This window comes from Myotis myotis, unplaced genomic scaffold (assembly GCF_014108235.1).
Source record: "Myotis myotis isolate mMyoMyo1 unplaced genomic scaffold, mMyoMyo1.p scaffold_m19_p_3, whole genome shotgun sequence".
NCBI lineage: Eukaryota > Metazoa > Chordata > Mammalia > Chiroptera > Vespertilionidae > Myotis > Myotis myotis.
Genome location: NW_023416335.1, coordinates 123,091,509 through 123,105,458, shown reverse-complemented (window position 1 = coordinate 123,105,458; position 13,950 = coordinate 123,091,509). Strand labels below are relative to the sequence as shown.

The window sequence follows — 13,950 nt, the reverse complement described above, 5'->3', positions numbered from 1 at the left end:
GGCTGCCAAGATTCTACTTTCTTCTATTTCTTTTCCCCTCCAGCTCCCCACCCCCACCCCACCGACTTCCATGCAATGCTATTGCCTGCCCACCCAGAACGCTGAACCTACAGTAAGATGCTGCCAAGGTCATTGTGGCCCTTTGGTAGTAATTTATTGTATATGTCTCCATCACTGAAGTCTTTTTAATCCTCACGGAAAAATGATGCACTCAGATAAAGCTCAAAATAAGGTTCCTTGGCCCAAATCCTTGGCAACCAATTAGCTTGCTTATAGTTGGTGCCAAAAATTGCCATTTTTCTCTCTGCTAAAACTTTCCCCTCAACACATAATGCAGAAATCTTGGGGCAATGATACACAGCCAGAGCACCCTTTCATAGGCCTTTGCCATCAAAACTGAAGGGCCAGGATGGTCATTAGCAACACCATTGTGCACCTGGGGGGTGATTCAGGGTCAGGTGAAGGTGCTTGTCCAGGGTCACAGAATCTTAGTGCAAATGCTGAAGGGGGACAATACAACCTTGTCTCTTTTAGGCCTTTCGCCAGCAGCCCACCTAGCAAAAAACCTTGCTTTTCTCCCTTATTGAGATACTTCTGGGGAATTGCGTTCAAAGGGAAACATGCCAAAAAGAACACTTTAAAAATGTGTAGTTAAAGGGCAAATGGGCCTATCAATTGATCATCTTCAGGAGCACCCAGCCTGTCGTGTACCCTGCTCTCCCGGTCCCTGAGAATGCGGAGCGGACTCCCTTCCATCTGCCAGGCAGCAACCCGAACCAGCCCGGCTTCCGCAGTGCTGACTGCCCGTTGGCCTGGGCTCACTCCCTTCCCGGACGCAGCTTTCTCAGATGTAAAGTGCAAGGGCTCCTTAAGACCCCAACCTCTGGGATCAAGAGATGAGGAATGGAAAAGGCATACTTGTTTGGAGCAATATCAATTAGCCTGGCTGGTCCTGGAAAAATTGGGGTGTCCTAAAGAACACCTCAGTCTACCATCATGTTGAAACAAATGAACCGTATGGAAGATGAGTGTTCCTGGCCCGCCTTGAGAAAAACAAACTGGTTGCCAATTCGAACAACTTTTTTTCTTTACAAACTGTGAAGGTATTGGGGTAGAACAAAATCCCTGATAAGACTACTAAACAACCCGTGTCTTCTGAGATGTCTTGAAATTCCAGCCCTTCCTTCTCACAGGGGAATGTGAGTATAAATCTCTCCTCTTGTACCATTATTAAAGGAAGCAGATCTCCCAGAAGAAAGCACCTTTCTGGGCCTCTCGGACCAACCCAGAAGCAGCTGAAATCTGGCAGCGGTTCAAAGGTGAAGTCATTCAGGCCCCTCTACATTCTCGGCAATTCCTCCCCCACCCTTGCACATGTCTGCCACTAGATGGCAGCACAGCTCCAGAAAGGAAGGCCTCTCACAAAGAGCTCAGTCCTAGCAGCCAGTCAGCTTTGTGGACTTTGTGCAGGCCTTGCCAGTAAGGGAAAGGGCGGTAGGAGGGGGCCCTTTTTCTAAACAGTGAAGAGAAAGGTGTGCGGACAGACACCGAAGGTGGACGGCTCTACCGTTCCACTGCTGCAACATGGACGTCTTAAGTGTGAAGCTGCAGGGAAAAAGAGTTAGATTAGGTGGGAAAAGGGTTTGCTGGTAGAAAACCAGTGAAGACAGAACCCATGTGGTTGTAGAGGTCACAGCCCCACTGGAGGCAGGAGCTCACGTCTGAGATTCCTCCAATGGGGGCCACATTTTGACTTTGCTCAAAAGTCAGTGAACTCATATTTATTGAACAGCTACTATGTGCAGGTATCTTGAGACTTTATAGCTACAGAGGCACTACCTTTGAACTTCAAGTTTTTAGGGGACACACCACCACACATTCCAATCATGCAGACACATTCCTATCATGTGCGCAGCCAGACTATTTTCTCAGAATTCGGTGATTGAATTTTATTGAAATATGATCATGGTGTTCCCTACACACACACACACACACACACACACACACACACACACACACACCTGCAAATGAATCTCACCAATACCAATCTCCATGAAAACCTTATCTGTGGATGTAGCCTCAGTAGTTCGTGGGAAGACACACAAAAAATCTTATTAAAAGAAATATCTCCTGTGAGTGTGCACATTCCAGTGGTGGGTAATTCTGCATCCTAAGAATTTATTTGGAGACCAGGAGAGCACTAGGAGAGAGCTGCGAGTGGGGCACGAAGGGAGGGAGAAAGGGGACAGTCGTTACCAGCAGTTCCTGGGGCTTGATGGAGTTGTCGGTATAAATGCACAACTTTTCTGCCGTCAGCGGGATGGTCTCTTTGAGCTTGGAGGCCAGGAACATGCAAACAGCACCCAGGAGCTGAAGGTGGGTCTTAGGAGTCGGAACCCCAGCCAAGAAGCGGTCCAGGTAATTCATGGCCAGAGGGAAGACCTCCTCCTCACACTTCTGCTCCTCACAGACCTACAATGCGGAGAAGAGTTGGAGGGAGGGGGGAGAAAATATCAGGAAAAGAGAAAGAAAAAAAAGAAGAAAAAGCATAATTTATAGAAATTACAAAAAATCTTTAATTTTTTGTGGATGGGGGAGGGGAGTAGAATGTGATAAGAATAAAAATGAGGAAACTGGGGGAAATCTAAATAGCCCATCCGTGCTGGGGGATTCTCCAGAAACCTTAAAAAAAAAACAAAACAAAACCAAAAAATTGGTGAAACTAAAGATCCAAAACGGGGGGGTAGGAGGTGGGGGAAGGCAAAGAAATTCGCAGCGGCCGCCGCAGCTTCACGCCGCTCCCTTTGGCTGTTCACTTCTTCCCTCACTAACTCACTCACTCTCTTTTTTGGATTTCGTCATCTTTTCAAAAAATCAATAAAAATATTCTGGAGGCTCCGGGGGTCTTCTTCTTGGTCTCATCCGGACCCCCAGACTCTACTCTATCATTCCCGACAATTGGAAAAATTGTCCCGGGGGGTCCCCGCGGTCCAGGCGCCGCTATTGGGGGGGTGGGTGGGGAGAGGTGGGGAAGGGAGGGGGAGGGCAGCTAGGAGGAAGAGCGCCGCAGCCTAGGCGGCAGGAGTCGGAGCAAGGGGGGGACGGTTTCAAAAAATAATTAAAAATCGAGGAAATATCCTAGAAAAGCCCTTTTGGCGTGAAAACCCCAAAGAGGATCCAGGCTTCCCAAAACGGAGGTTTCGGGTGCCGGAAAGGTCCGTTTCTCGATCCCTGGGGCTTTGGATCCCGAGGGGAAACTTGGAGGGGTGAGAGCCGCGGCGGGAGTGTCCGGCTGCGGCCCACAAGGGCAGAAACTGGGGGACGTGGTGAGGAGCTGGGGGAACGAGAGGCCCCGGGAGCCGCCGGAGAGGCACGGGGACTCCGATCTCCTCTTTAGGGGTGCCCCCATATCCCCCCTGCACACACCTCCTCCCCCCTTCCCACCCCACCCAAATCTCCGCACCGAGGAAACTGGAAAACCAAACTGTAAGTAACCGCTGTGAAATGGGGGCTGGGGGAGAGGGCACTAGGAGACGTGGTGCGGCCGCGATAACGGGGTGCGAGGGGGAGCGGGCGACGTTTTCCAGCCTTTCCAACCCGAGTTTTGCAAAGCAACATGGCGAAACCACGGCAGGTCCAGAGCTGTGCATACGTGGGCACACGGCTTGCTCTCGGCAAAGATTTGGAGCAAGGGTAAAGAAATGGTTCTTTTGGTCTCCCCTAAAACACACGTTTCTTCAATGTGACTTCCGGGGCTCCTAAATTCCCCGTCCCTCTCCTCCCTCCTCCCTCCCCCTCCCCCACCCCCCCCGTGAGTGCCAACGCGGAGTCGCGACCACATGCGGGGACCCGGGGCTAAGGCGAATTGGCTCTAGCCTTGGGGGGGGGGGGGGCTGCTTTTTTTAAACTTCTAGGTCCCGATTTCATCGTCCTTCTTAACAGCACCGAAAGCAGCCGGGGCTTCGCAAAGGGCAGGTCAGAATGGGGGTGGGAAGCAGCAGCCACATGCGTGCACACGCGCGCGGATGCTCCCCCACCCCCACTCCAAGACAGCCTCGTTTCTCCCAGATTTTCCTCTTTTCTCCCCTCCCCTCCCCCAGTTAATCTTGCATCTTGCAAGGAACTGAAATAAAGCCACGCGTCTCGCCAAAGGGTAACCTCGAACACAGGAGCGGGCAGGCGGGAGCGGGGAGGGGGGCGCTATCCTCTCCCAGTTTTAGGGCCCCTACTTGGTGTGTGTGTGGGGGGGGGATACGGGTGGGGACAGACGGAATGTCCGTCCGCAGACCTACCTCCAGCATCCAGGTGGCCACCATCCTGCGCATGAAGGGCTGGATGTCCTTCTGCACGCACTTGAAGTAGGAGCACTGGGGAAGGTAGCGCTCCTCGATGGTGAGCAAGTTCTGCAAAACGCGCTCATCGTGGAGCAGGTTGCCGTCGGGCACGGCCCTGCGCACCCGGTCCATCTCGCAGCACAGCAGCTCCATGGCCAGCTGGGTGCCCACTCGGTCCCCTGCTTTCTCCGGACTGGAAAAGTTTTTTGAAGGGGGGGAGGGGAAAGGGTTCCCCTGACCTCCTTGCTTTGGCTAAGTGGGGTTTTCGGGGGAATGGGAAAGGCAGAGAGGGAAGCCGAGGGAGAAGAGAGGAAATGGATGGGTGGTGGAGAGGAGAGCCGCGGGGTCTGCCGACTCTGCCTCTCCTCCCCTCCAAATTGTCTCGCTCTCCCCAGCTCGCTCTCCTCTTCTGCTCTGCGAGGCAGTGACGCAAACTGGCTGGGCAGTTCTCCTCCCTCTCGCCGCGCTCCCCTCTCTGGTTCCTCCTCCCCTTCCCTCCCCTCCTGTCCTTCCCTCCTCCTTTCAATCTCTCCCTCCCTCGCTCCTTTCCCCTCTTGTTATTAAGGAGAACAGCAGCTGGCCCGACCTAACTTCAAACGCGGTCCCCCGCCCCCCCCCCCCCCCCCCCCAGCTCTCCGAGGCGCTCTCCCTCCATCCAGCCCCGCATGCCAGGGGCCCCGGATAGGGGAACCCACAAAAAGCCCCGATTCTTATTTATTCCCTTTAATTTCGCACACTCTGTAGCTGTATCATAGCAAAATACGACCCTCCAACTTTGGCTGCTTCAAAACGCATCCTATCACTCCTGCCCACGCATTGAAGATTCGGGAGTGAGGGATAGAGCCCTTGAAGAAGGAGCGAACTCGGACAATTTAGAAATAGATCCCTTAAGTAAAAAATAAAAGAGTGCGATTTCAGAAAATTGCTACCTCGCATAACCAGAGATACAGGTTATATCCCTGAAATGTAAGTTCCTGATCATTTCCAAGGTGTTTCAAAAAACCAGTAAAACGTCCTCCCTGCATCACCCCCCCACACCCCCCCCCCCCGCCGCCTCCACACGCACACCGAGTGTGTGGCGAGGAAGAAGCGGGGGGGGGGGGGGGGGGGGAGGTTGGAGGGAGGAGGCAGCTTCTCCGACGTGGTAGAATGTGACCCTGAGCTGAAACCGTCCTTTCTTGGGGGCGCTATTGGGAGGCAAGGCGAGGCGCCCAGAGCCGCTGCAGGCGGGGACCGGGCTGCCACGGTTCCTCCGTGGCCAGCGGCCACGCAGGAGAAACCCGCTTCCGCGCCCCTGTATCTGCTGACGAGCCGACCGAGGCGTCTGCGCCGAGCGTGGCCACACTGATACAGCTTTCTAGGAAATAGCCGGGAGGGGGAGGGGAAGGGGGGAGGCTGAGCTCACCCTCCCTACCCCTGTGCAAATGCCACCCCTTTCTTTCCTCCGAGGCCCCTGACTTCCACCCCTGGTCCTTAGTCCGCATCCTCGCAGGCCCCTCGGGCTCACGCCTTGCTCGCCAACCAGGCTTCCTCCCCGGGAGCGGTGCTGCGGTGGAGACGCTGCCCGTACAGTCGGCTAGGACACGTGCTCACATGCATCCTCTGGTCAAGGCTGCTTTCACCAGGGCTATGGTGGCGTTTCCTCACCTCCTTCCTCTCGCCACCCCTACCCTGCCTTTCAGTGTTACTTCACTTTGGGGGGAAGGGGGGTGAGTCCAGCACCCCAGTGTGTTAGCCGACCTGGCACGTGCAGTGAGCTTGGCGTGGGTCGGGGTCCTGGACATACCGAGGGCTGCCTTTACCGAGGGCCGCCTTTACCGAGAACTGGGGCCCGAACCGGGGTGTGGAGAGCAAGTGTGTGTGTGTGTGTGTGTGTGTGTGTGTGTGTGTGTGTGGCGGGGGGGGGGGGGTGCTGGGGGAGGCTGGGTGAGCAGCTAACTCGGTTCCCTGAAAGGAGGGGGTGGTGGAATAGAGGTGGCGGGGACTGAATAAAACCAGAGGTGCTAGCGATTAACTCAGGCCCGGGGCCAGCCCCTAACCGAGGGTGGGGCGGAAGGGGTAAGGGGAGGGGATATCGCTTTAAAAGGGTGTGTAAGAGTTTGGGGCGCCGTCTCCCCTCCCTCTATTTGCATAGCCAATGGCTCTGGGGCTCCTGCTACTGCGCGCTGATTGTTACCGGGCAGATTACTTTTTTTTCTTTTCTTTTTCTTTTCTTTTTTTTTTTTTTTTTTTTTTTGGTAGGAAGAGTTCCTCGCTACATCAAAAGGAAGCCAAGGCTGGGCGTAGGGAGAGCGGGGGCCGGCGGGCGAGGCTGGGGAGAGGCCGGGCGCCTTCGTCCTTATCAATAGCCGCGGGAATTAGTGTTCAATCTACTGTATAGAAAGCAAGGGGAGGGGAGGGGCGGGCGAGGAAAATGACTAATTGCTGTGGAAGCCATTAGTTTTAGGGAAGAAAAAAAAAAGCGTGCTGAAAAACCCGAGTAGCAAACTCAAAATGAAACACTCGAGGATGACAAACTCAAAGCGTTGACACTGGGGCGCAGTACTTGTTCCTCGGAATAGAGTCGGTCCCTAACAATCACCTATTGATTTTACTCAACTTGGACTTCCCGACTCAAACTGAGTCACTCCGGGTAAATACACTAACTTACATTTGAAGACCCCCATAAAGGAAATACTCAAACTTAGCGGCCTTTGAACGGATCAAAGAAAGCTGCTGAGGGGGGGCGGGCCGGGGTGGGGGGGCTGAGAGAGGTATTTTTAAAATATAAATCTACCCTGACAGGCAAGGACAGAAGCCTGGGAGGGCTTCCAGCCTCTTGACATCACTTGATAACTAATCGAGAGGGGCTCTCTCTCCAGCCCCCTGCACAGAGAGCGTCCCCAGCCACGGCTCTCCCGGAGGGGGCGGGGAACAGGCGGGTGGTCTACCTCCGCGCCTCGCCCACCCCGGGGAGAAACCATGGGTGGCGAACCCTCAAGTCTCTGGCCCTCTCACCCCTTCCCTCCGCCCTACCCCTACCCCAGTCTGGCTTTGGAGAGAAATTCCGGCGGGGAGCGGGCGGGGGCAGAGGTAGTTGCGATGGGGAGGTAGGGGCGCGGGTGGAGTCCCCCTTCTCAATTCACCAGGACCCGCAGGTTCGGACGCTTCCCGCGCTGCAGTCTCGCCTTTGCAAGTTCCCCCATTCACTTCCCCTTCCTATTGCGGACTGCTCCTGAACGCCCACTTCGCAGCGAATCAGCCCCCCGGTCCGTTTCGGTCTCCCCAACTGGTGGGGTGGGGCGCGAGAGGGTGCGGAGGTTGGCAGGAGCGTCTCGGAGAGGCTTGGACCAGAAACCGAGTTTTCCCTTTGGTCGCCACTCCGACCACGTGCTAAAGTCTTCCTTTTGCTGGGTGAAAAGCACTCCACCTCGCACGTGGGGGGAAAGCATGTTGCCTCCTGGGCAAAGCGCGCGTTTTCTTTCCCTGTAGACTTACTCGTAGAGAAAATCCAGCGCCTGTACCGAGGCTTCGAAGTAAAAACTGGGCACTTGGGGAAGGGTGGTCGGAAAAAGAAAGAAAGAAAAAAAATGTTGGTTCTTCCTTACACCTTTTCACCCCTCGAGGGTGGGGGTGGGGGGGAACCCTGTCCTTTGTAGGATCCATGATAAACTTGAGCAAATGCAAGCTTTAAAGGTCTTTTTATTCTCTCCCTTGCGGGCTCCCCACTTCCTACTCTTAGCGTTTGGGAGTTTCGGTTGGAAAGTGTACAAAACCCTGTAGGTGCAGGGTGCAGCCGGGTGTTGGGTGTTTATAGGCACATTTCTGCAGGAACTTGCAACGCGAAACACACATACTCCCGAGCTAACCCGGCGGATGCCCGCCGGGTGATCCCGTAGCCGGCAAGCTTCAGGTCCCGAGAGTTCGAGCCCCGCTGCCTCCGCGTCGGGGCTGTCAGGCTGGATTGGAGGAGGGGAAGGAGTTCAGGCTCCGGAATGGGGGCCGTCGCCCTCCCTTGCCTTCCCCGAAGGGTAAAACTGCCTGTGTGGTTCTCCTGTGAGGGATGGATGGTCAGACAACCAAAACCGAAAACCCGACGGTTATTTAAAAGTGCATGGCAATAAGTCCCAGTTCCAGTTTCGGGCTCCGGGAATGCCGGGAAGGAACGGGAGGAAGTATAGGAAGATAAATTTGGGGGATGGAGGGGGGCGGGGGGAGAATAAGAAGGGAGTAAGAACAAGCTAGGAAAATGTGCGAAAGGAATAGAGGGAAAGGTCGGCAACTGGAGAGCCAGGGGGAAGGTGGGTGGGTGGTTCAGAACGCGCGGACGGGAGTCTCCCCGAAACCTGGGCAAGGCAATTCCAGGTGTGAATAGGCTTCCGGGGGCCCTCTCGCCCCCGCCCCCCACCCGCCACGTCCCCGGGCGCTTGGGGTCCTGCGGGGGGCACAGTCGGAGCGGCGCTGGAGCTCGGACCGGGGCTGCGCGCCGGGGCGGCACAGGCGATTGGCGTGGGTTAGGCGGGGCGGCGCCGGCCGTCGGTTCGCCCACCTCGCGTCTTGCTCCCCTCTCTTAGAAAAAGATTAAAAAGTAAAAAGACCCGAGCTTCCCCTCTTCCTGTCTGATTCAGCTGTAGGACACGCCTCACGCGGCCGAAAATAGCTCTGGAAACGCATTCGCTTCCTAAACGTGAATTTCCCAACACGATTTGGGGCGGAGGGCGCCTGGCGCGCGGCGGCGGCGGGGCCCGGCCTCCGGGGAGCACAGGACGGCCCTGCCCGGCCCCGCGCCTCCCCGGGCGCCCCGGGAGGGGGCCGCTGGGCGGCGGAATCGCGCCTCCGCTCGCGGAGCCACCACGCGGCTTTTTCGCGGAATTTTTACGTCACCCACACGTGGGGGAAGGGGCTGGGAGAGCGAGAGGAAGCGGCGGGGGAGGGGGCCGGCGGCGGGGAGGGCGCGGGGCGGCGGCCGCGTGTCCGGCTCCGCGCGGGGGGCGCGCGCCCCGCGGGCACCGCAGCGCTGCCCGCCCCACCGCCCCGCGGGCGGGCGAAGGCTGTGCTAGTTGCCCGCAAGCCGCAGGGCCGCCCTCCCCGGACCCGCCCGCCCCCGCCATCTTCCGCAGCTCCCCCTCCATCCCCCCCCCCCCCCCCCCGGAGGTGTTTTGTGGTGGTTGTTTTGTTTGTGTGTGTTTTTGTTTTGTGTGTGTGGTTTGTTTGTTTTTTTAAACCAGGAGCAAGTCTTGACTCCGGAAAAGGCTTATTGCTTTGGCTTGTGGTCCAGTTCCGCTCCATACCGACATCTGCTCGAATATCCCGATTGCTGGTCGCGACCCCGCGTCACTTAGCTTTCTACCTTCTCTCCAACGAGGGAGACGTGGACGTATTTTTCTGTCTTTCGGAGCATGAGTTCTGCATTTACTTTTATACCAGGAGGGTTCCACGTGCGACCTATCCCTTCCTGCCCCCCGCCCCATTCTCTCTGTAAATACTAGGAGTTGGTTGATTACGTGTAAGATCTATCTACTGATGATGGATGTGAGCAAAATTGGACCCATTTTGTTGTTAGGAGCAAATTCGAATAGAAACATGCTTGTCAAAAAGAGTTCCACAAATAGATGGGAAACGTTCAGGGGGCTCCCCTTCCACGCGCTGGGCACCCCGGTGGTACCCTCCTCGCGGGGAACCCAGACTGCAGGGCTGAAAGCTGCGGCGGCACAGTGAGCCCACGCACCTTCATTTCCCCTAAACTTGGGCAACATCTTTTTAATCTTTCAATCTAGGGGGTGAGATCTGATATATGTCATTTCCAAACCCACGGTGACAATTCTGAGATGATGCTGAAATTTACAAGGAGCTTCAGTGGGAATGTTTGGGAGTAAAACAGTAAATGTGAACTGGCTTCTACCTCAATGAGGTGAAGAAATGGTGGCAGGAATCAGATGCAGAAAGCTGGGGGCTTGGTGGAAAATGTAGATTTGAGTTGGAATTATTTGTTTCTAATGTAAAAGAGAAGCTTTCTGTTAGACTCAGATTTCAAGTGTGGAAATTTTTCTTTTTTTAAGATGACAGAATTTGGTTATGAGCAGTACTTTCTTGATTTTAACACGATCCCTCTATTTTAAACTTATTATTTATTTCTTTTTCGTTTAATGGTTGCTGATCTGACCCAAGTGACTTTGTTTTGTTTTTTTCTGGGGAAAAAAGTTAAAATTAATAAAAATGTCAATATTTGCTGGGGATGCTCAGCATAAGTGAATTGTATTTGAGGGCTTGCTTTTTTGGTGCCTGATTTGATGGACACGTGGTTTGTGTACAAAGGTAGAAAAATAGGATAAATTATTGAAGAGAAAAAAAAGGGAAGGAGCCAAAAGAAGTATTTAAAAAAAACCAAACAGACAACTACCCTTTAAATTTTGCTCCTGCTTAATTTCAGACATTTAAGTGATGGGAGGTCAAGTTATGCACTTTGTAGACCTAAATTCTTAGTAAAATGTCAAGACTATCCCCACCAGAATTTTTTTTTGAGCAGTAGTCATTTTTTATTTGTTTTCTAAACTCTTTAATTTGGTCAAAGTTCAAACATTCATTTCCCTTAAAAATGTCCACTTTCTCAGTATGATTGAATATTCTTTCGATTTCATGGATTTATTCAGCTTAAATGGCAACCAAATTGAAGCAATATAAAATATTTTTAGTTAATATTCCTTATTCATATTTTATTTTCCAATCTCTAAACACAAGGATTGCCAGCATCTGTTAGTGCCGTTTGTAACATAATTCTACAACATGCTGAATTCATATTCTCTAAACTTTTAAAAACTAATTAACAAAAACTGGAGAAATAGTTTTCTTGTTGAGGCTTTCTTTTTCTTTTCTTTTTTTTTCTCCCAGGGGTAAATATCAGGAGGCAGATTGAAAATTTTTCTAAAGTTATTTTCTTGGTGGTCTTTTGTTGGCATTAAAAGGAATGAGTTTTGAAGTGTGAAACAGGTTGTTTTTAAAGTTTTATAATCTTCAAAATGTGCACCTCTGGAGAGAGATGTTGTTTCTATTTTAGGATTAACCTGAAAGCAGGCAGTTTGTATAAGTATGCGAGACACTCCAAACTAGGTTGGATTTAGACTCTTCGGAGGAATGCATTTCCTCTTCGCTCAGCCTGAAGAAAGGGCATCTGCTCTTACATGAACCTGAAACAAAGTGTGTGCCTATGCATTATCTAAACAACTTAGAAAAGCACAATCCAGAGCTGAGGGGTTTATGTGGAAGGTGAAATTAGAACAAAAAATTCTATTTTATTTCTGCTGTTAGCCATCTCAAATCATACTTTCACTGTGGTCCCAGCAGCTATAAACCAAATAATTCTTGTGATGTGTAAAGGTAAGTTCCTCCACGCCCTGTTTAATAATAATGATGATGATAATGATGATTCCTCTGTCTCTTCTTTTATCAATGAGTGTATGTGTAAGCCTTCACTTCATTTTTCTTTAAAAATTGTCATCAAATTGTAAAAAAATTATGGATATTAAAGTTGGGTTTTTGTCCTGGGAAATAATACCAAAGCACTCAATTTTGCGCTTTTGAAAATAAAAAGTCACCAAAATTTAATATACCTATTGTTAAGGTGAAGAAAAAAATACACAGGATTAAAAAAGAACAAGAGAATTTCTGTGCCTAACTTCCAAATTCTTCCCTTCATCATGCCCACATATGTTTCCGTTTTTGAGAGCAGCTAGCCCATCAAGCAAATGCAAACCCAGGACCAAAACTCTCTCCTGGTGTCAAGGAAAATGTCTGAAACAAATGGTTTGGGTTAGTTTGCATAAGGTTTCAGGTGAAATGCCTTCCATCTGGCATCCCATGGACACCAGTCCTTTCAGAATTGTGAGGCATTATTTTTTAAAGATATTTTGAGAGAGGGGAGTCTAGATCAGAGGTAAGATGTGTGCAGACCCTTTTGTGTGTGGGTCTTCCTTGTATCCAGGAGCAGCCGGTGAGGTCTCTGTTGTGTGATTCCAATTAACTGGCAAATAGAAAGTTTTTCTAACCCCTACTTCTAAAGATTACTCTTCTAATGTTTCTCTTTTTAAATAAGATGGTATGTCTATTGTAATATTTCCCTAATAGAAAATTGAATAAGGCTTCAATTTACTTGCCTTTGTACAAGAAAAGTTAATAAAATTACTCTTTATAGTGTAATTACCAGCAATTTTATGTCATCTAGCAAATGATTTAAGTCAGTCTGTAATGGAACTCCAGTGAAATTTGCTACACTTGGGATGAAAACCAAACTTACCTTAAGAAATCAAAGTCTGACCTTTCGTTTACACATGTAAGGCTTTACCTAGGCTGCCTGTAAGTTTTGCTGAGTGGAAATCTTCCAGATTTAGGAAAGCCTTGTTCTCTACCATAGATTAGAGGCATTCGTGTTTGGAAACAAGGGAATAGACTGTAGAACCTCATGACCAGTCATAGAATATGCCTTCTGTGTCTGGGAGTCTGAGATTGAAATTCTATATAGTATTCATCGAGGTTATTCATGCTGAGCGATCACATGTGTCAAACTGATAACATCACAGGTCTGTGCACAGATACATCAGAGCATGTGGGGGTATGCTTCAGTTTGTAAGGTACACTTTAAATGGTTTTAATGGAGAAATCAAGTACCCTGATATTTCTATGCTTTGCAAATGCCTTTGGTTTTTGTGATTTATTCATTCATTTATTTGATAAAAATTGAGTCCTTAACATGTGCCAATAGTGTGCTAGGCACTGGGGATGTAGTGGGCACATAGTTAGAGACATTCAGTGAATTGTTTTAAAAGGCAGCCAGGAAGGAAAAAGTTAAATACAGCCTTCCCCCCCCCCCAAAAAAAGAATACAGTCCCTGTCCCTGAGAAGCACATTGTTTAGTGATTAAGTATGGGAAATAATTAATGTCCCATAAGCGGATGCTTTAAAAAATAGTAATAAAACCAAAGAACAAAGGGCATAGAATGAGATGCCATGCTTTAGCCGTGTTACACAACTTACCTTAAACCAGGGACATGGAAATTTATCTTCTCTTTAAAACTAGTCTAATCAAGTAATTATTACTTGGATTTCATAGTATTTTTATTATGTTCTTAAATTATGTCCTTAATTTGTTTGTAATCTTTAGAAACTACCAGTTGGTTGGATGTCTTGGTCACATTCTGGACTTTGTTTTTCGTCCTTTTAAAGTAGCCAATGATAGAGCAGCTTTCCTAGTCCCCCATTCTGAGAGCATTCCTTTCTTTGAGTAGCTGTATTTCCCAGAGCATCTGTTTCTTGTCTGAATGAACCCACCCTGAATCTGACAGGGTATTGATTAGCATTTCACCCCTTTGGTTAGGGAAGCTGATGTCAGAGTAGTTCATTTACTTGTCCTGAATCACTCAGACATGGGCAGAGCAGAATATAGACCACTGATTGTTAGCCTGGATGTCTCCTCAAATGGATGCAGGGAGTAATGTTCTTGTCATTGGCACCAGGTGGGTGAAATGACACTAGGCTGGAAGTCAGAATACTTGCATTCTGGTTCCTGCTCTGCCACAAGCCAGCACTGTGTGACCTGGGGATAGCCTAAATGTTTTCATTTCTGAAGTTCCTCATCTGCACAATT

The 13,950-nt window shown here is 50.5% G+C and overlaps 1 protein-coding gene and 1 long non-coding RNA gene across 2 annotated transcripts in view; one reads left to right on the top strand and one right to left on the bottom strand.

Moving 5' to 3' along the window:
* CCND2 (cyclin D2) overlaps positions 1 to 4,775 on the bottom strand; it is a 25,719-nt gene extending 20,944 nt beyond the window's left edge. The window contains exons 1-2 of the mRNA XM_036297769.1: positions 4,293 to 4,775; positions 2,257 to 2,472 (exon numbers count right to left, since the gene is read on the bottom strand). Of these exons, the coding sequence (XP_036153662.1) occupies positions 2,257 to 2,472; positions 4,293 to 4,487 (411 nt within the window). The 5' untranslated portion in view covers positions 4,488 to 4,775. The remainder of the gene's footprint in view (positions 1 to 2,256; positions 2,473 to 4,292) is intronic.
* LOC118650033 overlaps positions 3,034 to 13,950 on the top strand; it is a 23,830-nt gene continuing 12,913 nt past the window's right edge. Inside the window, exon 1 of the long non-coding RNA XR_004965835.1 lies at positions 3,034 to 3,486. This is a non-coding gene — a long non-coding RNA (uncharacterized LOC118650033). The remainder of the gene's footprint in view (positions 3,487 to 13,950) is intronic.